This window comes from Eublepharis macularius, chromosome 8 (genome assembly GCF_028583425.1).
Source record: "Eublepharis macularius isolate TG4126 chromosome 8, MPM_Emac_v1.0, whole genome shotgun sequence".
In the NCBI taxonomy this organism is placed as follows: Eukaryota; Metazoa; Chordata; class Lepidosauria; order Squamata; family Eublepharidae; genus Eublepharis; species Eublepharis macularius.
In genome coordinates, this window is record NC_072797.1 from 24,177,663 (window position 1) to 24,204,131 (window position 26,469).

General features: G+C 42.6%; 1 protein-coding gene across 1 annotated transcript in view; it reads left to right on the forward strand.

The window, feature by feature from the left end:
- The window catches only part of EGFLAM (EGF like, fibronectin type III and laminin G domains), a 134,105-nt gene that overhangs the window by 62,202 nt on the left and 45,434 nt on the right, over positions 1 to 26,469 (forward strand). The window contains exons 6-13 of the mRNA XM_054986658.1: positions 44 to 179; positions 6,304 to 6,470; positions 14,556 to 14,671; positions 17,129 to 17,465; positions 19,090 to 19,190; positions 20,455 to 20,555; positions 23,972 to 24,116; positions 25,423 to 25,612. Coding sequence (XP_054842633.1) covers positions 44 to 179; positions 6,304 to 6,470; positions 14,556 to 14,671; positions 17,129 to 17,465; positions 19,090 to 19,190; positions 20,455 to 20,555; positions 23,972 to 24,116; positions 25,423 to 25,612 — 1,293 coding nt within the window. The remainder of the gene's footprint in view (positions 1 to 43; positions 180 to 6,303; positions 6,471 to 14,555; positions 14,672 to 17,128; positions 17,466 to 19,089; positions 19,191 to 20,454; positions 20,556 to 23,971; positions 24,117 to 25,422; positions 25,613 to 26,469) is intronic.

Consider the following 26,469-nt stretch of genomic DNA (forward strand, 5'->3'; position numbering starts at 1 on the left):
GTGAGTAAAAGACCATATGACACTTGTGTTTCTTTTATGTTAGATAAATGTATGCCTCCTGACCCACCTTTCCAACCCCAAGTCATCGTTGTTTCTGATTCAGAAGTTGCCCTGTCATGGAAACCAGGGCCCAGCGAAGGAAGTTCCCCAATTCAGTACTACACAGTGGAGTTCATCAGGTGATTCCCCCCCCCCCCCCCAAATTGGAATTGAATTTGTGGACGATCTCAGTTCATGCCTGTTTCAGATGGATATCGTGGTCTGAGTGAAGATGTTTTGCGTTCATTCATTGATTTGTTCAAATAGTTTGGGTCAATGTATCTAAAAGGCACCAACTCTTGGGCTTTGTTGCAAGCTCTAAGATAGACTGAAAATTCTTCCACGTTGTCTCTCTGTAGACAGCCAGGATGCTCTGCTCACAAGTTATAGTGAACGCATGTTCCATCCGTGTACAGTGTACGGCTAGTAGGAGGGGAACAAGGGAGAAAAAACCTGCATTAATCAGTGCCTTCCACAACAGATTCCTGGATCCAGCCCATTAAATTCCATGCAGACTTTCTGAACTTGGACTAAGGATGGCTCATCCTAGCAGTAAATCATTTATATTTCAGTTTAAAGACCATGTTCTGTTCTTGTGTGGAATGCTGTTGCTCCCACAGTTTCCTCTGCAGTCAGTTCAACAGTATTTCAGTCAGTTCAGCAAAGTTAATGCTGCAGTTGTCTGTATCCAAATGGTTTCCTAACTTTTGTATGACTTGCATTTTCCCATGACCCCAGGCAGCAACGTGATTTAGAAGCCAAGAAACTGGCCATGAAATATGTTTGAATGCACTGACAATATTCTGTGATGTGACTCATGGGCTTTGGTGGTTTGCAATGATTGGGTGGACTTCTGTACCACATTGCATGACCCCAGGATCTTCATCCTGTGGCCCAGAAATTCATTATGTGACTTTAGATTCATTCCGATGGTCCCCGATCCCCTCTGTAAAGCAAAACATGCAGATCTACGAATTAAGGTTTGCATAACAGTAGGAAATGGGCATGAGAACAGCATATGGGATGATCTGAATCTAGAATCTTATCTTTTGGTTATGACAACTCCAGCGGGATTCATATCCCACCGTTTTCAGACTAAAGCAATACAGTTGATTTGCATCAGTGGATTACTTTTCTTTGCATTGAGTTTTTACTCATGGTAACTTAGTTAATTTACTTTCTTTGCACTGGTCAATGTATTAGGAATTAGCTGTATTTTGTTTTGGTAGCAGAGTTATTTATTTGGTATTATTTGGGAGCAGAGAGCTGCTGTAGCACAGTGGTTAAGTGGTTTGGCTGCGAATCAGCACTCTACTGGTTCGACTCCCACTACTACCATGAGCTCAGTAGGTGGCCTTGGGTTAGCCACTCCTCTCAGCCCCAGCAACCCTGCTATATTGTGGGGATAATAATAAAACTAACTTCTTCACCGCTCTGGGTGGGGCACTAATCTGTCTAGAAGAGCAGTATATAAGCACAGTTACTACTGTTTAGTCAGAAGCATTTACCTCAACGTGTAGTAATTAATCCTCAGAGAAATTGTAGAAAGATAAAACTTACAGTTTATTGAGGTAGAATTTGTCCATAGCAATGTCTTGGAGTAGAGAGAAAGATTCCTAATCTAAAGATTCACTTGCCCTATTAATAAACCGCGGCCAGAATCTGTCAGCAAAGCTGTAGGTGGGTCTGTGGATGAGGTCTTCATGTATTTCTCATGGCAGGAGCTCTGAGAAATACATCCTTCTCCTTTGGAAGACTATGAGGCAAGGAAAAGGGGAAATCTCCCTCTTCTGCTGAGTTGCCTATTCCACCAAGCAATATCTTGGATCCAGTTAGAAATAATGAGCGGACTCGGGAAGGTTTGTTTCAGAAAACATTTTGTGCTAATATATAGTCCTATCCTGGAATGATGGTGGGATTGCATAATTGAAAGGCCACACTGGCCCAAATACTCCCTCTGCATAGAAATCTAACGTGGCAGAGAGGCTGCTTGACTTGAACCTTCTCCATCACATGCTAGATTTAGAAGGGCAAGGAGCATTTAAGGAGTGTTTGGGGTTAGAGAAATGGAGTACGAAGAAATCCTCTGAAATGCTGTACTCCCATTCCGATTAAAACTGGGCTCCAGTGCTCTTGGGAACTTTGTTTCTAGCAGGTTACGTTTGACTGTAAGATGGTCAGAGTTGGGTTGTAGGAACCTGAACCTGATTTGTCTAGAGCCTTACAGAGTGCGCATCTCCACAGTACAAGAAGCTGCGATTTAAAATGAGATTAACTTCTTACTCTGTTGGATTAACTTGCTGCTCCTTTGGATGCTGAAGCAGTATCATGTATGTGTGTGTGTTACGTACCGTCAAGTCGCCTCCGCCCTATGGCCCCCAATCGTCCTATCATTAATGCCATGTATATAACATCCTAGTAACAACCAGCAGCTTTTAAGTAGTGGAAAAAGTGTTCACCTATAAAAACTAAGACTGCTATTTAGCAAATAGTATAAAGGAGGCAGGAACAGATGCTCTTAATTAACAGAAAAAGTGGAGGCCCTTTGTTTGGATCAAAATTAAAAGTTGAGTGGTCGGATAGGTATTGAATAGGCTGCCCCTTTTTGTTTAGTATGGACAAGGCTACATGTTAGAAGAAATTCCTCTCCAAGGATTATAGGAAGCGCTGAGGTTTAAGACAAGACAATATTTTGGGACTGAGTCACTCTTGGACAGTTGAACAAAAGTTTTTAAAAACACAGATTTGTGTCCCATATGTCTTGCAGAAATGGAAAATTTGTTCACAGAGTCCTGGCCATGTTGAAGAACATTTCCAACTTGTTCTCTTTTTATCATTCTTGCTCAGCAAGAATGACCCTCAAACAAATCTTGTATTGACTGATAATAGAAGTCACTTGAATCAGTTTTGGCAGCAGCCCTCCCCCCAAAGCATCCGCTTCAGATAAACAGGAAGCACACGGATGCCTGCCTTGTGCTATAATTTTCATTAGAATACCACTAGACTTGTTTGCAGTTAGTTCTGTGTAAACATTGGAAGCTCCAAGACTTAGAAGTTATTTCCTGCAATAAATATTACATCTGAGAAAAGGACAGCAGCTTAATTTTATCTTTAAAGGTCAATTCCACCCCTGTTATTTTCAGACAGTTCCTCTTGAAAGCCTTTAGTGAGATAGTGAAGGGTGCAATCCTATACTTGTGCCACACAAATTGCGGGGGTCTGCAAACAATATAACACTAGGATTCTCCTGCTGTGCTGGGTGTGTTGTGTTGGAGACAGGTGGTTCACTCCGAGGTGAAGTGCTTCTGCATCTTCCCTAGGAACTTAGAGCAGCTTATGCTTATCCGGACTCTACATGGCGTTGTTCCTATTTTTCCTGGGAGTAGCCAGCATGCAAGGAGCCCCGTGACGCAGAGTGGTAAGCTGCAGTACTGCTGCCCGAGCTCTGCTCACGACCTGAGTTCGATCCTGGGGAAGCCAGGTTCAGGTAGCCGGCTCAAGGTTGACTCAGCCTTCCATCCTTCCGAGGTTGGTAAAATGAGCACCCAGTTTCCTGGGGGTAAAGTGTAGATGACTGGGGAAAGCAATGCAAACCACCCTGTAAAAAGTCTGCCAAGAAAACGTCATGATGCGACGCTCCCCCATGGGTCAGTAATGACTCGGTGCTTGCACAGGGGGACTCCCTTTACCTTTTTAAGCCAACGTGCAGGAGGCCTGGGGTACATAAAACATCCTTGGGAAGTGGCAGAAAGGCCTTGCAGCGGAGTGAACAGCATGGCTGTGATTGAGGACTGAACCACAGAGTACAGAGGTTGGTTCTTGGGTCCCCACTAGGTTTGTCAGGTGCCCACTTATGGCCGGCAATCTCCCAACAGTGTATGCCTCTGCCAGTCAATCACCAGCTGATCATCAGGAGAAGGCAGACTGGGGAAATGGGAGGGGTCATGCTCTTCATCCTTTGAGCGGGGTCATGCTCTTCATCTTTGGCCAATGATGTCACTTCCAGCATAAACCGGAAGCGATGTCATCACACCGGGCCCAAGTCTTTAACAGTCAGCCAAAAATACAGCATTTTGGACCCAAAACATTATGGTTTTGGTTGATAGTTAAAAAACTGGCCCCAGCACAGCACTGTTGCTTCTGTGTTTCATTGGATGTGAAATCATTGTATGGCAAAGAGGAGCATGCACACATGCACCCTGGGAAGTTCCCGCCACTCTCTCACCAATTGCCAAGGGAGACCTGCAACCCTAATCTCCACCCTACTTAACAGTGAGATTGTGCGTGGTGCCCAGTTTCGATTAGGACTGCAGCATATATGGTGAAGGGGCTTCGTCTTCCCCCCAGCATGGTTTTCCTGACCTGGAACGGACAGGAGGCTGTGTTATTTGGCTCATTAGAGAAATCCACATGTATCTCAAGGAACATGCAAGTGTCCTCAGTGATCCTCAGGTCCGTTTCAGGGAGGAGGCTGAAGCTCCTTCTCTATGCATGCTGCAGTTGTGATCTGAATTGGGACTGTGCACATGGGAGAACCTGCAACTCACGCTTCACTTTTGCACTAGGACCCCAGGCCAACTTATGTACTCCATAATGTGTCAAACAGCACTGTGATACCCTAGTGCGAAGGTGACTCATAGGGCCAACTTACATCCTGGGTGCCTTATAGTGAATCAACCGTTGGCCTGTCTAAGTCAACATTGACTCTTTAGGGTCCGAGGCAGAGACCTTTCCCATCACCTACGACATGATTCATAACAGGAGATGCCAGACATTGAACCTGGGACTCTCTGTATGCCAAGCAGAATATCTGCCCAGTGTGAACGTGGAAATGTGGATTTGTTTTTCTGGTATAAAGAATGAATGCAAGTATTTGATTTTTAGAGAGAGAGAGACAGAGAGAGACAACAGAGATAGATACATGTGCGCATGCACACAACTCATGCAGTAAGGGACTGGTTTGTATAATTACTGAAGAAAAAATTCACATCCACCAAGGGTGTAGGAGAAAATCAGCTCACACTTTTCTGCCAGGCTTGTACAACTTATTGGCCACCAATGTGTGTGCTACTAAGGAGACATGGATTGCGGCCTGCCAAGGGCTTTGTAAACGACCTGTTCTTCCACCTGACTACAAACCAGGGTGGGGAGGCGCTGGTTGTACACCTGGAAGATTACAACAACACTGTGCTTATATACTGCCCTTCTAGACAGATTAGTGCCCCTCTCAGAGTGATGAACAAAGTCAGTGTTATTATTATCTCCACAATACAGCAAGGGGGCTGGGGCTGAGAGGAGTGCCTTACCCAAGGCCACCTGCTTCGTTCATGACAGTTGTGAGAACTGAACCTGCAGAATGCTGATTTGCAACCCAACCACTTAACCATTGTGTTACACAGAACAGATGGTGAAATTACACTGAAGCTGTTGCAAGTTGCGACACCCATTTCTCACTTCAGTCTTTGGGTACACAAAGTCATCCAGTAAGATGCAATTTCAGTATATCGTGGTGATGTGCAATATTTGGTGCTATTTAACGATATATTTGGTACCTTACGTGCAACAGCATGTTACCGCTTGGCAGAATTTGATTTTTTGGATGTGAAATGGCACTGTTGGTCAGTATTCCACCATCCTTGTGCTGAAGGCACATAGAACATGCTCTGTTCCTCTCCAGTGGCTCTGACTCCAGGGTGAGCTTTCCTGGGGTTTCAGGATCCAAGCAAAGGAACAGCCATTAATGTTACTGTGCTGGCCAAGGTGGTGAAACCGACTCTTTTCCGCAGCAGAGCTGTACTTGTGGAAGAGGAAGGAAGAGCAATTTTACCTCCTTGTTCTCATTCTAGTCCCCCAAACCATCCATCTGAGCACTGGGAATGCTCTTTCCAGGGTTTGGAAGGGGCTAGAAAAAGGGACAGGAACACGGGGAAATGAGATTCTGTGTACAGGGTGGTAGGCAGCTGCCCAGGAGCTGACAGTGTTCAACAACTTACTGGCTTTAATACTGGATATGGACCACTGTCAGAGCCTTACGCAGCAAATTCTGTGTAGAGTTACGCCAGTCTAAGCCCATTTAAATCAATGAGTTTAGGCTGGAGTAACTCTGTGTAAGATTGCACGGCACAGTACTTGGCTTTAGAGATGAAAATGTTACAATCTCAGATGTGCACATTTAGTAAATTGTTTGCAAATGTTCGGTTTCGGCTCTAGTGAATTTGTGTCTCTAAATTTAATTATTCGTCCTCATCTCTCTTTATTTGAAAGGCCCGAGCTTGACACCAATTGGACTGTAATTAGAGAGCAGATCCAGATGGACTCCATGGTTCTGAAGGGGCTAACTCCAGAGTACAAATACCAGTTTGCAGTCCGAGCGACGAATTCGTATGGATCCAGTCTGCCTAGTGCTCCCAGCAGTATTATCAGAATGTTCAGTGAGTAGAAGGACTCATTCCCGTGGCACTGAAAATATCAAGAAGCCCTTTTGGCCACTGTTGAACTTTGTTATCCAGCATTGATGTGGAATGGAGATCGCTGGATAATCAAATGTGCCAGATACTCAGGCTTATTGCTGTGTTCCACTTCTTACACACTGGAAACCATAGTGACCGAGCCTTGCCCTGTTGGGAACACCATGGCAGCAGCTGCCGTGACTGGTGGGACCCTTCCCCTTGAGCCATGGAACTATCCCACGGGGATGGCAGACAAGCAGGCCAGCTGCCCAGGGGCCCTCCAGCAGAGCTTCCTCCTGACAGGTCAAGGCTGACAGAGGGAGAAAGAGGTGCCTGAGGATGGCATTAACTAGCAGTGCCAGCTTTCAGAAGGATCACTCTGACTGGCTGGAGAGGCAAGCTTGGGGCATGCAGGCCTAAATACATGGTGGTATTGGTGAACTGGGTGTGTAGGAGCTTGACCTCTGCATGTTGCTGGTTAACTTAAGAGTCTCTCTATAGAAGACATCTGACACATGAAGAATACATGTCGGGAGATGCAATAATAGCTGAGAAGTTTAAAAAGACAGAGCTGGTGGTGGGGCAAAGGCTTTGCTATATGCTGAGGCTGTATGAAGGGTCTGTGAAATGCCAGAAGGAAAACTTCAGCCCATTATAACCTCTGCAGGTCCAAGCCTAGCACTGGAAGGCAGCTCCAGCCCATTTCCATTCCTTTCTGCCCTCTGGTTGCGATCCCAAACAGTTTTAGACTTGAGAGGTGAAATTGACAGAGCCTTCAGGGAGGCAAAGATGAAATTAACAAACCCTCTGAGGAGTGATCTCTGCCAGCTCTGTCATTTTAAACTATGCTTCCCTGCTAACATTGCATCTCTCCGCACTTGACGAACACTCACCAAGGCATCTTGGGTAGAGAGACTCTTAAGTTCTCTGGATGTTCAAGAGCCTAATAACAAAGCCTTTACTGTGTTTTTTTAAAGCAACCCCCCCTCCCCCATGTTGTTCACCCTGAATCTGAGGGTGGACAGTTTCTAGAATTCTGTGAAAATCAAGTTACGGAGGCAATTAATGGAAGCTCTAGGCAAAAAAAGGGTCCATGCTGCTCACATGCAACTGCCAGTTTCAGTCCTGAATTGCTACCGGATTTCACTTTTTTATGGTAGCTTCATACGGAATCAATAAGCAACCATCTTAGGGAGAAATAACACTGAGAAGCATATTGTTCACCTCTTCCTGCAGTTGTTTAAAACTGAATTTTATATATTACATGTATAATTTAAAAACAACCACAGAAAAGACCAAAGTAAATCTGTAATACTGTGAAAGAGGACTGGAGAAGCTTGCAGTTTCCAGCATAGACTGCACCGTGGATAATGGGACAAATCAGATTGCCTGATTAGAAGCCATGCGGCGGCTGGAGCTTTGACATGTATTCCTTTTAACTGGGCTTTGAGAAATATCCTTATGTTGTCAGGACAAGCCAGGATTTCCCCAATCTTGAATTTTAAAAAAAATCTGTAAGAACCAGGGAGGTCTAGTGTTGGAGTCAGATCTGTGAGATCTGGGTTCAAATCCCCACTCTACCATGTAGCTTGCTGGGTCTTCAGCAAGTCCTAAGGACATAAGAAGAACTGGCCTGCCAGTCCAGCATCCTGTCTCACCCTGTGGCTAGCCAGTTACTTTTAGGAGGGTCAAAAACAGGACACAGAGGCCAAGGCCTTCCCCTGGTGTTGCCTCCTGGCACAGGTATAGAAGATGATTGATTGATTGATTGATTGATTGATTGATTGATTGATTGTTCGCCTTTCTCACTGAGACAAGGCGGATTACACAGTGTGAGAGTAGGGCAGTCAGTATCAAGGACAATTTCAAAAACAATGCCATAGAGTAGATAAATGCAAACTTATGAAGACATAACTTTAGGAAGAATCCAATCCAGAGTTGAAGAAACTCTGATTACTGCCTCCAGATGCCTCCAGATGTGGAGATTCCCTTTAGCCACCATGGCTAGTAGCCACTGTGGAAGACCTGCCTTCCGTGAATCTGTCAAATCACCTTTTAAAACTGTCTATACCTGCGCTCATCACTACATCCACTGACAGCAAATTCCACATTTAAATCAAGATGGGTAGCCCTGTTAGTCTGTCTGTAGCAGTAGAAAAGAGCAAGAGTCCAGTAGCATCTATAAGACTAACAAAATTGGTGGTAGGGTCTGAGCTTTCGTGAGTCTGTGAACTGTGAGTCACAAAAGCTCATACCCTACTAGAAATTTTGTTAGTCTCATAGGTGTTACTGGACTCTTGCTCTTTTCTACATTTTAATTGCTTATTATGTAAGAAATATTTTGCTTTTTTCTGTCCTGAATTTACTGTCCATCCTCTTCATTGCATGCCCCTGAGTTCTAGTATTTGGGGAGGAAAAAATATCTATTCATTTTCTCTACCCTGTGCATAATTTTATAAACCTCTGTCATGTCCCTTGATTCCATTAGTTTATTAATGCCCATAGACTCATTAGTCATGAGAGTACGAAAAATATACAATTAGGAATACAATATTGACATTATAAAATATCATTATTTATATGCCATAGACAAAAATTTTACCATTGCAAGAGTCACATGAAGGACAATGTCAGCCAACAGCTTAGCTACAATCTCTAGGTCTGAAGCTGGGGTCCATTTTGGAACATATGCCATGATCCACTTGTCTTGCGCAGTAATACTCTTATTACAATCAATGAAAAAATGCCAACTACTGTCTAGTTTTCCAGATTTACAATCACATAACCGTTCAGAGAACAGAACTCTTGCAAACCTACCTGATAATTCCCCTAGCGGCGACACGTTTACTCTTGCTTTAGAAAATAAAATTACAGTGAAATCCTAAGCAGAGTTACTCCAGTCTAAGCCCACTGAAATCAATGGGCTTAGACTGGAGTAACTCTGCTTAGGATTTCACTGTTAGATATTTAGGGACTGTTAGGAGTTTACGGTAAGCAAGTAAAGTCTTTAGAATTGGAAGACAAGGAACACCACCTCTGGGCTCTACAACAAGTCTTCCATTTATCAAAATGTAGCGCACTGGATTTAATAAATTTACAGACGGAAGTGTATTCCATTTGCTTAAAAAGCTCAAAAGAGATGCCCAATTTCTGTCATTTTTCATCAGCCAGTTTTGCCTATGTACTTCAGAAACCATTTTTAGCAAGTTAATAATACACATAGCATCCGTCTGGGGAACAGAAGAGTTTTAATCCAAGAAAAATGGTTCCTATCCAAACCTTTGACTCCAAAGATGTTTCTGCAAATTCCAATCAAATTGCAGGACCAGAAATACACATTGGTAAATTTGACATTCGCTGTAATAAAGAGACTAAGAGGGAATTGCAGTTTTCATTAACTTTGGCTCTGGCCAGGGGTATGTCATATAATAATAATGGAACAACCTTGGCCTGAAAAGCCCAAATGGCCTCTGCTGCATAGGTACCTCCCGAGGTTCAAAAGAATCGTCATGTGATGTCCTTTCTTAATTGTGTTTGTTTCCAAACTGAAAAGTTCCAGACGCTTCAGCTTTTCCTCATAGGAAAGATACTCCAGCACCTTAATCACCTTGGTTGACCTGTTCTGTACTTTTTCCAGTTCTGCTATGTACTTTTTGGGATACAGTGACCAGAACTGCACACAGTATTCCAAATGCAGCTGTACCATAATCTATATAGGGGTGTTATAATATTGGCTGTCTTATTTTCAGTCCCTTTCCTCATAATCTCCAGCATAGCATTTGCTATTTTCGCCTGTGCAGTATGCTAGGTAGATATTTTCATTGAGCTATCATTTTGCTATCTGTTCTCTTTCCCTCCCAGTCTCAGTAAATTCAGAACCCATTTGTATGTACTTAAAATTTGGGATTTTTTGTTCTAGGTAGGTAGGTATTTGGATCCTTATTTGGATCTTGTAATTGAAAGAAGATAATCCTACCTGACTGAGCATGGTAAAATAGTTTGAGCTTTATATATATATATATATATATATATATATATAAAGTTTGAGCTTTATATATATATATAAATTCCAAATGACCCAAAGCTTTAACATTAGACTCAAAATCTGCTTTTTTGGGCGACTGGCTTTAATTTTCTTCCAAGACCCATTTCTAATTACAGTCTCTTTTATCTCCCTTGGTTTGCTCTTCATGCTTAGTCTCACCCGGGACTTTTCTACTTACTGCTGAGAATCTTTTGAAATGTTTTATCTACGGAAGTTTCTTGGTTTAAATTTAACTTCTAAAGAGATTGTTTATGGAAACCTCTTCAAGGTACAACATGCTTTGTAGGATTTGCAGCCTGGAGATGTTCATAGAAAATTAGCTATCCTTGTTAGATATATGTGCTTCTCCATCCTGTTTATCTTGAAACTGAAATGCCAGGATCTTTTGTCACGCAAAGCTCAAACTATTTTACCATGCTCAGTCAGGTAGGATTATCTCCTTTCAATTACAAGATCCAAATAAAGACTTATATAGTAGCCATAATTAAACATAATGTAAAATAATAATTATTGGGATATATATAGTGTTTTAGTGTTCAGAACACTTGGCACACATTATCTTGTGCAAACCCTTACCACAGCCCTGTAAAACAGATTGTTATCTTTGTTCCCATGAGTGTGTGTGTGCGTGATATGCCATCAAGTTGCTTCCAAGTTGGGTGACCTATGAATTTAATGACCTCCAAAACATCCTATCGTTAACAGCCTTGTTCAGGTCTTGCAAACTGAAGGCCATGACTTCCTTTACTGTATCAATCCATCTCATTTTGGGTCTTCCTCTTTTTCTGCTGCCTTCAGCTTTCCCTAGCATCATTGTCTTTTCCAGTGAGTCTTGTCTTCTCATGATGTAACCAAAATATGATCGCCTCAGTTTCATCATTTTAGGGAGAATTCAGGCTTGTTTTGATCTAGAACCTACTTATTTGTCTTTTGGGCTGTTCAATTTATAAAACTCCCCTTCAACACTGCATTTCAGCAGAACCAACCTTCTTACACCCTGGAAATCTTGTTGGTCTTTAAGATATTATTGGACTGAAATCTTCTTTCTGTTCCTTGTCTAACTTTCACATCCATACATAGTAATTGGGAAGACAATAATATATATTTCATTGATCTTGTTCTCCTGCAATGCTTCCTTAGATTTAAGGCTGTTGTCTAGTTCCTTCATGGCTGCTTTTCCAAGTCTCAACCTCCTTATCTCCTTCTCCTTCAGAAGTAAATTGTTTCCATACTATAGATAAGATCTTAGATCTGCCGGAGGGTTGTCTGAACAGAAAGGGGCATGATTTTTCTCAAATCCTTGTTCTGCTGCAGACTTCTGATTCACCCCTCATGCTGTTTCAGAGCATTCCTTGTATCCTGGGAACAAAACTTGGTAGAGGTGGGGAGCTTTTGGTTTGCAGTGGAAGCAGAAGGTGAGGAAGGCATGTTCCACTGCTGGAAGGGATTTTCATGACCAGACAGTATCAGTGGATCCAAGCCAAGGGGTTGAGGCTGATTGGTGGTGCAGAGTGCCATCAATCAGACCCTCAGCCTCAACCTTATGGTGACCCCTAGTGGGTTTTCAAGGCAAGAGACTGAAGAGGTGGTTTGCCATTGCCTGTCTCTGCAACCCTGGTCTTCACTGGAGGTCTCCCATACAGTTACTAACCAAGGCTGACCCTGCTTAGCTTCTGACAAGATTGGGCTTGCCTGGGCTGTCCAGGTCAGGGTGAGGGTCCGATTACATGTGCGCTAAAAATGAGGTGGGTTGTTGGGGGGGGGGACCCATCCCAACTTATGTTTAAAGTGACCACACTCATCTTCAAAATGGTATGTGTGTGGGGGCGGGGGGAAGAAACACTGTCCCTAATGAATTTGAGTCCTGCCTAGGTTTTTAGATGCATAAGTGAAGATTGCACAAATCTTTTAATTTTTTTACACTCTCTGTGCCCTATTGCTCTGATGGGAATTTGCAGACTAGAATCCGCCCCCCCCCCCCAACCCTCTGCCTGTTCCTGACTGCTGTCTTGCATTATCTCCTTTAGTGGAAGTAAATAGCAAATCCTGAATGTAGAGAGTTATCAAGTGGAGGCTGGAAGATCTTGCCCTGGGAAACCTTCTCCCATAGGTGAGCTCAGTTTTCCACAGAGGTGAAATGTATCTCTCTGTACATTGCACCCACTGCATTCCTTCTTTGCAATATGCAAGCATTCCTTCCACCCACATTCCACCGATCATAATCTCAAATATTTTATAAGTAATACATAATAGCAGTAAGGCTGATATTCTGAGAAGAACTAAAAACAAACACCTTGAGAGTCTGGGTCAATAAATAGACCTTCAACACAAAGATGTCATCTTGTTCCCAGTTTTAAGCCCAGTAAAACTTCCATAGAAGGGAATTGAAGAGGCTGGTCTTTCCTCTTAGTTCTGGCCAATAGGCAAAGTTCCATTTCATAGGCTTACTGCTCAATGATGTTCTAAATGTAAATGGTAAACCTTTGACATCTGCTTCTTAATAAATCGCTTTGTAAGCCATTGATCCTCACTCAGTTGCCGCCTAATTAGCAACAGCAAGGGGTTTGCTCAGCCTCTTATTTATCTTTACAGGGTTTACTTGGTATAACCTAATCCTTCATTGTTTGGAGAGAGGATTTCTTCTTGTAATGTCTCCCCTGAAGAGTTTTCAATTAATTATGGACACTGGATTACATGGACAGTGAAGAGTCTTGAGCAGGCTTCAGTTTGTTGCAATCAGAGGAGCTGAATGAAAAGACCTTAATTGTGATAGTCTTTGTCGGAATTTACAGAATCATTACTGCTTTAACAATAACAGATCAGCTACTCATTACAAATTTGTTTCTTACTAACATAGAACTTTATCTCATTCTCTCCTTGGGAACACTAGAGGATTTTTCAAAACGGCCTCCTTATTTCTCTCTCTCGCTCGCTTAGTGAAGCTGTCTGTTCTGCTATTGCTGCATCACGTGGCATGATCTGGCAACAAAACAACTGAAATAGAACAACTGACAGCCCAGTGGGGCATCTGGCAGTTTCATCTTCATGTGTGAAGATATCAAAAACAGAAGATATGACAGATGCATGTGGCGGTGATGCTTGAAAAGCCCTACATAGAATCAAGTCGCATAGCCCAGAACTAAACTAAACTTCACAAATTATCTCAAAAAACTGGAAAACTCATCTTTAGATGCTTCATCTATTAACTTTCTTATCCACCCTTTCTTCTATCATGGAACTCAAGGTGGCCTTACAAAGATTTCCCAGAAGCTCTCTCCTTTCCAGGCACTGATGGGACCCAAGTATTAAATACTTGTGCCCTGTTCCTTTGCTTGGCTGTCAAAAGCTTACACTTTAACGGTGGAGGAAAATGCTGTCAAGTCTTAGCTAACTTACAACAACCCTTGTTGGTGTTTTCAAGGCAAAAGACTAACAGTGGTATTTTGCTACTGCCTGCCTCTGCAACCCTTTCCTTCTTTGGCGGTCTCGCCCATCCATTTACTAACTCAGGCCAACTCTACTTATCTTTCAAGACCTGATGATATCGGGCTTGCCTGGGCTATCCAGATCAGGGCAATACCTTAGTATTAATGAAGAAATTTACTACTACAAAAAGTTAATCAGTATTCTTGTTTGCAAAGAGAAATACCTAGTGTCATTTATTTATTTAGGTAACTTTTTTCCCCAGTAGGAAGCCAAAGGGTTAGGAGCTAGGGTTAGTTTATAAGCTAAAGAAAAATACCTAATTTAGCTATTAATCAAGCAAAATACAAACAATTTTTTAAAAACCCACAAAATGATCAATCAAGAATTGTTTTCCACCTCTTTCTATTTCAGTGTGTGCTTGTGGGTGAAGCACGACTAGGGACTCTAATCTGTGTTTGTTATTGTGCGTACAGAACTACATGGAATCATCTGTTCTCTTAACACTGGGTACAAGCTATACTCTTGTGAGTGTGAATTGTGATATCCCAACTGCATTTATGTTGAATTGTGGTCTGACTTAAGTTTTGTCTTCTCAGACCCAGAGGAATTAGGGAGCGGAAGCTACAGGCATCAATATATCACAGACTCTGGAACAGGGGATGATGACGGAATTGACATTGATGATTCAGATTATGACATTTACATCGACGAGGTAAATACAAAGGTTTCAGCCTCTCCATGGGTTTCTTAAAGTGTTTTTGGTGCAGAATTTAGGCAAAGAGACCTGATGACAATTGAATATGGAAGTATAAACTTATAACCCAATTGACACAAGCTTGTCTCTGTATGTCTTCCATTCAACAGTCTTGCCATCTGCCAAGAAGGGATGTTCTCTTTTTTATTACTGTTGCTTATATTGTAAGATACTGAGAGCCAGTTTGGTGTAGTAGTTAAGAGCGGCAGGACTCTAATCTGGAGATCCGGGTTTGATTCCCCACTCCTCCACTTGAAGCCAGCTGAGTGACCTTGGGTGAATCACAATTTCTCGGAGCTCTCTCAATCCCACCCACCTCACAGAGTGATTGCTGTGAGGATAATAACAACACATTTTGTAAACTGCTCTGAGTGGGCATTAAGTTGTCCTGAAGTACAGTATATAAATTGAATGTTGTTGTTGTTGTTGTTATTATTAAAACAAGTTTCAGGATTGCAGTAGTGAGGAAGATCCGTCTGTCTCCCTCAGTGGAGGGAGACTTTTTTGTTTGGTTTGGTGTTCCCTCAGTTCTTATTTGCCCTCCTTCCTGTGTGTGTTTGTCTGTGCTAATGTGTTCATATGTTTTATGTAATTGTTTTAAATAGTTTATATATTTTTATTTGTATTTTAACATTTGTTTTGATTATTTGCTGCATTGGAGACCTTTAATTGGATAGAAAAGCAGCATACAAATGTTTTAAAATAAATGAATAATTGGACTTTGCTTTCCAATTCCATAATAGGAGGCTGAAAAAAGTTTCTTGCTTGGGGGCCAAGCAAAGAAGATAGCCATTAGGGTGAAAAGTGGAGAATGTCATTTTATTTATTTTACTTCTCCTCAATGGGGACCCAAAGTAGCTTAGAATAGTGAAATGCAGATCAAAATGAAGGTAATAAAGGTAATGAAAAACTATATTTTTTTTGTTAAGCTACAATGTCAGACAAATTATGCGAATCACACGGTAAACCCTAAATACCCGAATTTACCCAACCATTCACCAACAGCCCTAATTTAAAAGCCTTGTCTTCTCTCTCAATAGATAAAAGTAGCCATTCCTCTCTGGACTGTAATTTTTTTACCAACAAGAATCAAACAAACTTTATTAACTTTTCCCTCCCCCCTTCTTTCTTTGTGTATCCCTGTTTAAGTTTTAGAAATCTGAATAAGATTGTATACTGATATATTGTTAGATATTGAATACAAGGCTATGATAAGATGGAAATGGTCAAATATTAATGACGAGGTAGATTTCAGGACGTATTTAGTTTGTGAAGGTAAATGTGAAAATACACAGTAGCTGGAATAGTATATGTATTCTTCACTTTAACATTATCTCTGATTCAGATATGTTTTGTGCACTCTGTATTTTAATAACTCTTGTAGTGCAAAATCTTACTGTTCCTTACTGTTCCTTACTGTTCCTTACTGTTCCCTGTATCTCCCCCTCTTCTTTCTGTACCCCTCTTATTCTGAAAATAACAATAATAATAAAAAAGAATCAAACAAATGAAGCAAATAAATAAATATTGTTGCTTATATTCTAAGAGGCCGAGCATTTTAAAAAGTTCCAGGACTGCTCTAATTGTGGCTGAAATTGGCCCTTACTTTCTGTTGGGGGAAAATCATTACCTCTGTTTGCCAATTACAAGGTCTCCCTTCTCTCCTTGTCTGAATAATAAATCAAGGCTTCAACGTTGGTGATCTTAGAAGCAGAAAAGGTTAATTACGAGAAGTTATCAAATAAGCCTGATGCACATGCAATTACAGCAGGGTGCGTGCCAACAAACAGGCAGCACCTACATTTATACCATCACACAGGCATGTTGCAAGTAAACAACAATTGCTTACAGGACAGAGGATTATTACAAGAATATATGAACAATCAAGTGAATGTCTCATGATGTTCAGAACATGATAGATTGACAGGTCGCGATTATGTTTCCTTTCAGGTCATGTAACAAACTATCAGAAAGACTCCATGGTTTTCTCTATGTTGCTGAGGAAGAACATACCCAAGGCTGAGAACAGGACAGGAAGGAAACATGTAGCCTTCATTTATTCTCAGAGTGCAAACTGACTGTGCACATCAAGGCCTTCGTTTTATTACAAACAAAATACAGGGTGGAATGAAGGGTGATACTGATAAACACACAGGGAGAAGGGTTTTATTCATAAGTTCTTTAAAGAGTCACATGTAGGATACATTAGAGCATCCCAAAAATTCCCTAACACTTTCTAGTTCAACAATAGGAGGCTGAGAAAGTTTCTTTTTGAGGGTCCAGCCAAAGGAGATCTCTGCAATACTTAGAGCAGTGGTTTAGTCTCAGTATCTGAATGTATACAGTTCTTATTTATATGCAAATGTGCAATGTTTACCTCTGGGTTTACTGAGTTTCTCTCTTTTCTTTCATCAGCTCAGACCGCTTCCTGCTATCAAAGGAGGTAACAGGAAGTTTTTAGTTGAAACCAAGTTCATGCAAGGGTCTAATCCAAGGCTCCTTTCTAGGCTGCTTTCAACTCCTTCATATCCCACTAGCTCCCCTGTGACTACAGCACGCCCACCAAATACCACCACCACCGTTACGGCAAAGACCACCAGGAAGAACACTGTTGCTTCATTGGTGAGACAGTTTGATCAGCCGTGTGATGAAACCTTCTGCTCTACAGACAGCTTTTGTGTCAATGACTACGAGAGAAGTGGTTCTCGTTGCCACTGCAACCTAGGCAAAGGAGGGGAGACATGCACAGAAGGTTGGTTGAGTTGGATAGCTTTGGCTGGCCCTGTGCATGGGGATGGGCAAACTCTCCTCAGATTTTGTTTGAACTTTGGCTTGCCAGAGCGAGCTGTTCCCCCGACACAAATTGGAAAATATCTAGGAATTTTATGACCCTTATCACCCTTCTGGTTGATGTCCTTGGAAGGATAACAGAAATCCATGACCATCCTCTCATCCCTTGAATGCCTTCTTAGTTATCTGTAGTTATGATGGTGGCTGGGAAGGAAGTCTCTCTATTCTGCCCCGGGAAGTGCAGTTTTCAGAGTTATTGATATCCACACAGTGAAGTTTCCCGGGCTCCCTGGCACCTGCAACATTGCTAGAGTAGGATTACAAGTGATAGGTGGGATGCCACGAAGTAGCCAGGTAAGAGTTTAGGCAGGATCATAGAGCAAAGATCTTGTGTAGCAAGGTGTTTTCCTTTTAGCAGGTTTACAAGTACACTGTCTAAAAAAATGGGTACCTTTTCCCCAAAGACATCTAGTTTGTGGGCAGATGATGAAGTTGACAGAGTGTCTAGAGAGAGATTTACTACCAATCCTTGAGTGGCCAGCAAATCTCTGAGAGGCAGTATAGCTCTGGTTACTGTATATATGGGACAGAAAATACAAGATGGCTGTTCTCCATCTTGACTTACTTGTGAGGTTCACAGGAGCATCTGACTGGTGGTTTAGGTCTATCCAGCAAGGCAAGTGTTAGGTTACGATGAATACATAATCAGATTTTTTTTAAAAAAAATATATCTCCTATGACTTCTGTGCTAGGGATCAGGGTGGGCATTTAAACTAACCATATCTGCTTGCTAATAGATGCTCAAGCTTTCTATTTCAAATGACGAGTGGACTTACATGTGTGAAGATATGCTTGTAAGTTCTTCAGCCTTCCTCTCTCCAGCAAAATCCAGCAGGGGAAACGTCCTTCTCAATAAGCCGGTTGGTGTTGCGATTAGAGAGTTCCTCAAGCCTGAGTAGCTAGAGGTTTAAATCCCCTGTGCTCCAAAGCGTGCTGAGTGTCTTTGGGCTAATTTCTGGCTTGGAGTGTTCTATCAGAGTGTTCCCCAGAAGCAACATTTTGGAGAGAGAGAAGATAAGAAAGTCACACACCGCAGGCAGAAATCCTTCCATCTGCAGAAATGCTTTGGTGATTCCAAATCAGCCTAGCCAAACTCACAGGATTGTTTTGAGGATAAAGTGGAGGAGGAAAGAACCAGACATGTGGCTTCTTGGAGGAAAGATAGAATAAAAATATGATAGATAATAGACTGCCTAAATCCTGTAGGTAAGGGAGTGATTGTAGGGGATGAAATTCAGAGTTCCTCAATGAAACCCAGAAGCAGAGCCCTAATTAGAGACACCACCTGGAATGAGAAGACTGTACCAGCTGCTGCTAGGAAAAAAAGCTTGTGCGGACACAAGCAAGTTCTTCTGAATCTTAGGAGAAAGGGAATTGGCTGTTAAAGGTTAGAAGGTAGACGGAGCAGATGGTCAGTTGCTAGTAGGTCTGATGATGCCCACAGAAACTTGTTCTCTGATACTGCTTGTATCTTTGGGTTTTATTTGGAAGTTACCTGCTAGCAATGTGCTTTCATTGCCTTTCAGATGTGAATATCCAGTATCCTCAGTTTTTTGGCTACTCTTATATCACCTTTGAACCTCTGAAGAATTCCTACCAGACATTCCAGATCTCTGTTGAATTTAGGGTAAGTCTAAAGGAAGACATTTTCAATGTTATATTTCATTTTGTCTAATAGAAACAGGATACAAGGAACAACTGAGAGCAGGATTCCGCCAAGGATAGGCAACTCAAAGTTTTGCATAGTCCACCCCACTTGGTGGTGGAGGAAAGTGCCTTCAAGTCATAGCTGATGAGATCAGGCATGCCTGGGCTATCCAGGTCAGGGTCCACCACACTTACACCCTCTTTAAGATGTTGCACATAGAGGCAAGTCATGGAAGGTTAGCATGTCATAAGTACCATCACACTCTGTTGGCTGAAACCCCTATCCTGAAACATGATGCACCATGCAGAAGCAGACCTGAAAGTTGCTGATTTATTGGTAGAGAAAGCCACATGGCCGCTTTCCATCATAATTTTAGCTGCCTTTTCTGCAAGGTAGGCTAGGCTGATCATGTGCAGGATCACCTAGTGAGCTTTGTGATAGATGGGGAATTTGAACCCAGGTCCCCAGTCCTAGAATGGCATTGTACCCACCACGCCACTTTGGCTTTATGCGTGAAAATCTTACTTTACACAAAAATGGATTTGAACAGAAACGTTGCCTCAAATGTATCTTCCTCTCAGTTTTTGTGTGAAGCTATTTTATGAATGTGATCCCATGTGGAGAGTTTGCTATTTATCATCTTTTGATGAAGAGTGTGCAGAGAAGTCATAATCCCATTTTTCTGATTTTACATTACCTGTGAGGTCTGAACATTATTTCTTTGTGTCAATAAATCCGCTTGATACATTAAACTTACACGATGCATATAAACTGCAGTCATACTATGTATAAATATCATCTAAATTGGACATTAAAAAAAACATGCAATATGCAATGCAAACTAATCTACCAATGAAAAGTGGAGAATTCTCCTGGTGCTCTTCTGCTTCCCCGGCTATTCTGCTAGTTGATACTGAATTTGGTATGACGCTGGCTATGGCAAACTTTTAGCTGGAGCGTCTTCAATGCGAGGGTAGAACTAGAGGGCAGTATTAGAGTGATATTTGTAGTCCAAGATTGTTGGCTCATTGGATTATTTGACATTAAAAAAGAAAAGTGGAGAATTAAGAGAAACAAAATCAGAAAGAAACGCAATAGGTAGGGGAAATCTCTCATTCTTCTAGCGGAACCGATTCAACTTTTCAAAGCAATAGGAAGTTTGGTCTCCACTTACACACACATATAACTGTATTCTGGGGTGTGAAGAGTGTTGTTCATCTCTTGTTTGCTTTTGCATTGCCAGTCTGAAGCCGAAGATGGCTTGCTTCTCTACTGCGGAGAGAATGAGCACGGGCGTGGTGACTTCATGTCAGTGGCAATCATCAGACGAAGCGTTCAGTTCAGGTAAAGACTGCCAGAAAACTGCTCCCGTGTTCCTCTGGCCTTCCTAACCAATCTGCTGATAAACTGTCTTGACAAATTCCCATTGATTTGGTGGCGGTGCCTGGAGAGGGCGGAGTTTGGGGTCGGGAGAGCTCAGCAGGGATATAATACCATAGAATCCACCAACTGGGCTTCTAAACAGCCCGTAGGTGCTGTTTCTTCTAGGGGCATTCCTGAAGAACTTCGGGCTATGCCTTGTGGTTGATCACTCAGTGAATTCATGTGAGCAGGAAGGGGACAACTCAGAAAAGGAGAAGGGCATTGTGTCAAGAGGTGAAGTCCTTTGGATAGCCAAAGGTATGTCCTCCATGATCACTGTTGGTGTTAGAAGACATGTCTAAAGACTATGCTTAAACTAGTTTAATTATCATGGTCCCTCTGCCACCCCCAACCTACTTTACACAATTAGTAGTCCCCCTTGAAGTGGGCTATACCGTTTTGGAGTATGGGGGGGGGGGAATCTAATTGTTAAAGGTTGTCTCATGTAAAAAAGCATACCTTCACAACAGAACTAGCTTGTTAAAGTAGATGAACTTGCATTGTTTAAAGGGGAGTAGCAGCCACAGAGAGCCCCATCTTGTATCAGGCATATGGTGCATCCCATCACCTCCTGGTTTCACTGTCCTCCTCTTTTTATTACCTATAGAGGGGATAAAAAGGCAGGAGAAGAGAGGGTGCTGGTGTTTTTCTCCCATCCAGGATTAATAACATCATAGGGGAAGGTTGGTTATGTTAAGTGAAACTGCATCATAGGGTGAGGAGAGATTAAATTCCTCTGCTTGAAGCCAGCTGGGTGACCTTGGGTCAGTCACAGCTCTCTCAGAGCTCTCTCTGCCCCACCCACCTCACAGGGTGATTGTTGTAAGGATAATAATAACACACTTTGTAAACTGCTCTGAGTGGGTGTTAAGTTGTCCTGAAGGGTGGTATATAAATTGAATGTTGTTGTTGTTTTTGTTGATGACATCAAGGTCTGGAAAGTGGATCTTGGAGTTGTTTGCCAACTGGGCTTCTAAACAGTCACTCACTTGCCTGCTGTTGGCATCTAGGAATTGAGCTGATCAAGCTGAGAAGTTTTTTGTAAATTGGTAGAGAGCTAGCTTTTTGATAGCTACCTGTCAGACTGTCAGTGTGCCACAGATAATTTGTGCTTAACAACGAGCAAGGAAAAATGCATATGGGCTAGTAACTTTAATAGACTTATTTGCAAGGCTGATTTTGGAAAGCAAGGAGTATACAACTAGAATCTTTTCAAGGACAGACGTCTCAGTTCCTTTATATGATTGTGCATTCTGCAATGATAAGAGTGTGGGCAGCACGTTCCTTCAAGCTGTTTTTTCTGATTTCTCTAAAAAAGGACTGGAGGCCATGCAGGGAAGAAAAAAAAAATCACGTTTCCCACTTGTGCGTCTGCTGCTGAGGCCTACTTGTCAATCAACTCACCAGCCATTTGAGTTTCATATATAGAATACTGGCGTTATTAATACAGCACTTGCTCTCACCAGGGAACTAGGAGAATTCCCTAGAGAAATTATTGTGATGGCGCTAAGTCAGATTCTAATAACTCTGCATCGCCAAATCATTTCTGAAAGTTTCTTCCTTATAGATGTGATATTATTTTTCTAACTGTAGCCAGAGGATGTTAATGCCTGTGTGGGGAAAGGAAAGAGAAGATTTGTTTTGGAGGGGGGAGCCCACACTGAAGAAAGGATAGATATACAAGTGTCTGGCTTGTTGGGTGGATGTGTAGTTCCGTTTTGAAGAATTCTTGTTTCTTTCACAGGTTGCAGTACCAGGGATGAGATATCTAGGAGCGGAACTACAAGTGACAAAAGGCACAGGTTGGACACTTGTCAGCTTCCCTCAAGTTTTGCTGGGAAATGTAGGCAGCTTGGCAGAATGTTGGACAAGTGACAGTTGAAAAGTCCATTGGACAGCAGTCGGAGAGCCAAGCTGCAAGACCGGGATGCCTACATTTCCCATCAAAACTTGAGGGAAGCTGACAAGTGTCCAACCTGTGCCTTTTGTCACTTGTAGTTCTGCTCTAGGAAGTAGTGGCAGGAGGGGAGAATCTTTTTAATCCCTCCCCACTGCCCTTTCCCTCTGAAAGTCTGTACCTCTTTGCCTCTTTTATCCTCACTGGGAAAACGTACAGCTACGTCCCCCCCCCCTCAACCGGAGGAGTAAAGGCCACTGATTGATGGCGATTTTTAGTGAGAAGCTTTAAAAGCCCCTCACCCCCTCACTGGTATCCCTCTGTAAAATAAAACATTCCTTTTAGAAAGAACAAAGAAATCTGCAGTGGCTTATTTCAGACATAATACAAAATCATCATTTCATTAAACTAATTATCATTAGCGTTGTTGTCTGACTGTGGGTCACTCCACCATTTATGGCAGGGCTCCCCAACATGGTGCCCATGAGCATAATGGTGCTCGTATGCATTTCCCCAGGCACCGTTCATGTGCTTCAAGAAAGCAGGAGGGGCCATTGTGAAGGGCAGAACCAGTGTCTGGCTACCTTCAGAGAAATGTTTCTATTTATTTCTATGAAGGTGCTTTTCACCTGGATCTTCTCCACCCTTCACTGGAGAAGGATCCAGGATCTTGTAAGCAGGATCTTCATTTTCCCCACTGGTCGCCTTTTTTTGGTGTGTGTTATCCCTCCCTTGAGCTTCTTCCATGTGTGTTATATTCCCCCTTCCTCTTGTGTATGTGTTTGGCTGCGCCTCTTATGGCAGACATTTTGTAGTGGCGCCCACCACCCTACCTCAAAATTCCACAGGTGCCCACAGGCTCAAAAAGGTTGGGAATCCCCCTGATCTATGGTTATGTTGGGTCCATCAAAACAGGATTTGAAATGATGGTTGACTGATGAACCACAGTTGGCCCTAACTATTGTTTTTATAAAAATGTGGACTTCCTGGTTTAATCCAAGCTTGTCCCCCAGCAGCGCCTTGACACACATTCCTCTGCTACCGGAATGTTTGGCCTGAGCTAAGGTGTTGAAACCAGCATTTGTCTAGGCAAACGAGGATTTGAGTGATTATGCGCAAGCCGAAGCTTCAGCTGCATTTAAACATTGTTTGAAATGTTTTGTAATGTTCTGATGTTTGCTGCCTTGGGGACTCATTATTGGGTGGAACAGTGGCATAGAAATAAAAATAAACAATGGTTCTGCATTGTGTGTGAACTGAGCCATTATGTGTCATTCCATCTTCAAAATCTTTAAATTTAAATTTAAATATAAATATTTATATAAATATAACCTTTAAATATAAAAAAGATGTAAAGCTTTGGGAGGATGATCAGGAAGAAAGAGCGATCAAAGCTCCTTCGTCCTATAAGAGAGCATCGTGTTTCCTGTGTTGTCCTCAGGTTCAACTGCGGTACAGGAATTGCAATCATTACAAGCGAGAACAAAATTAAGCTGGGCAACTGGCACCGAGTGACTGTGTTTAGAGACGGACTGAACGGTTGGCTTAAGCTGGATAACAACCCTCGAGTTCCTGGTAAATCTCAAGTGAGTCCCCCTCTTTATCAAAAGTGATAATGCTATGAACCTGTTCTGTGCTGGCAGTGAGATTGTACTGGAGTTCAAACAGTCCCTTGAGAGCAGGGATGGTCGGTCAGTACCCTCAGCTTGCCAGTGCACTCTCTAGACACCATTTCAGGGGTCAGAGCCATGCAGCTTGCCTGGGTGGAATGAGGCCATTGGTGGATGTGGGGGGAAGAGACCCTGGAATGATCTTGCATCCTGAAATACTAATAAAATTAATTACATCCTGGAATTACGGTAAAAAAAAAGCAATTTCTAGACCTGCAAACTGACTGACTGCTTATATTTCACATTGTGAAAATAAGTCACACGGTGACCACAACGTTTATCGTATCTTAATTAAGACTTGGTAGAGCTTCTGGGTGCCAAATGTCCACTTGACTCAAGGACTCAGTCTAGCACACAGTCAGCGTCAGCACATGGCAAGATGGGGCAACTGCCAGGGCCTGCTCATGCATCTCCTCTGATGCCTGCATTCACACACTTCTATCCCCTGCCTGTGAGAACTGTGTTCCTAGCTCATATTCTGCTAGCCCTGCTGGAGAAGGGCATGTGGATGGTGCGTGAAGCATCAGCATTACGGATGGCCTTGGCAGTGGCGCTCCTAGCTGCATCCACCACCTGGCTCCATCAGGGAAAAAGCATGCAGGCAGTGTGGGCAGCTGTGACTTCTGGTGGTGGGAGACTTTGTGAGTGGGTGAAGGAGGGCGCAGAGGCCAGTGGGAGCATGTGGGTGGGAGGGTAGGAAGGGGAGCCTAGTCGTGGTACCCCTGATCACTCTCTGCCCAGAGTTTCCCAAAACCTGGAGCTGGCCTGGCACAAAACTGTAAGTTAATGTAGGCTGATTCTGCACACGTTGGATAATGCACTTTCACTGCACTTTATCAATCGTTTGAAGTGGATTTTTTGTTCCGCACCCAAAAATATCCGTTCCAAATGATCTATAAAGAGGATTGGAAGTGCATTATCCAATGTGTCAGCCAATGTGAAAGTTCATGTGCCAATCAGCCAGTGTGAAAGTTCTGAGACCCTGGAGAGCTGCATCCACCCAGGCAGAGTAGACAATACCGGCATTGATAGTATGACTCAGTATAGTTGGTAGTTCCATGTGCTGATGAGATTTTCCCAGCACGTGGTCTGAAAGTAACCCTGCTGAAGCTAAGGCAGTCTGAGGATGGGCATGAAATAATGGCAATAAATAAACTGTTTTTCATTATCTTCTGTCAGCCAAATTCCCTACATGTAGTTGGTTCTTTCTTCCTCCATCCAGGGTCAATACAGCAAGATTACCTTCCGGACTCCTTTCTATCTTGGAGGTGCTCCAACTGCCTACTGGCTAGTGAGGTCTGCAGGAATCAACCGAGGGTATCAAGGGTGTGTTCAGTCACTCAATGTGAATGGGAAGGCCATCGACATGCGGCCCTGGCCTCTGGGGAAAGCTCTTAGCGGAGCAGACGTAGGTAGGTGCAACACATTGTGATTCCCCTCTGGGACAAAGAAAGAGAAAATGGGGTGCCTTCAACCAAAAGAAAAATACAATATGTCCTGATGAGAAATGTTTGAAGATTGACTTTGATCTGTTTGTCTTCGTTCTTGCTTTTTGTAATAATGAAACATAGAGCTAGAGGGTTCCCCAAGGGTCATCTAGTCCAACCACTTGCACAATGCAGGAAATTCACAGCTTCCTCCCCTACCCTCCCTGTGACCCCTGCTCAGTGCCAAGAGGAGAGCAAAAATATGTGGATGACAGTTATCAAGAGCCCTGAGTAAAAATGAGAGATTTCTCAGAAGGAAAAATCGATTACAGAAATCCGGTAGGCCTGCTGTGAATCTGTGGAAACACAGAACATGCACAAAATGCAATGCTGGGCACAGAAAGCCAGTTTAGTGTGGTTGTTAAGAGCATGGGACTCTAATCTGGAGAACCAGGTTTGATTCCTCACTCCTGCACTTGAAGCCAGCTGGGTAACCTTGGGTCAGTCACAGCTTCTAGGTGCACTCTCAACCCTCACATGGTGTTTGTTGTTGTGGGGATAATAATAACATACTTTGTAAACCGCTCTGAGTAGGTGTTAAGTCGTCCTGAAGGGCAATATATAAATCGAATGTTGTTGTTGTTGTTAAGTTAACTCCTAAGAATAAGCCATGGAAAGTAAACAAAATTATGCAAATCTGCCTGGTTTGCATAATTTATGCACACTTTAGAGGTTACCTTGGTTCCGCATTCTGATATTCTGGATACTGAATGTAACTTTTTTTTTTTTAGTATGGTCTACACATATCTCTGCCCTGACCTGGGCAGCCCAGGTGAGCCTGA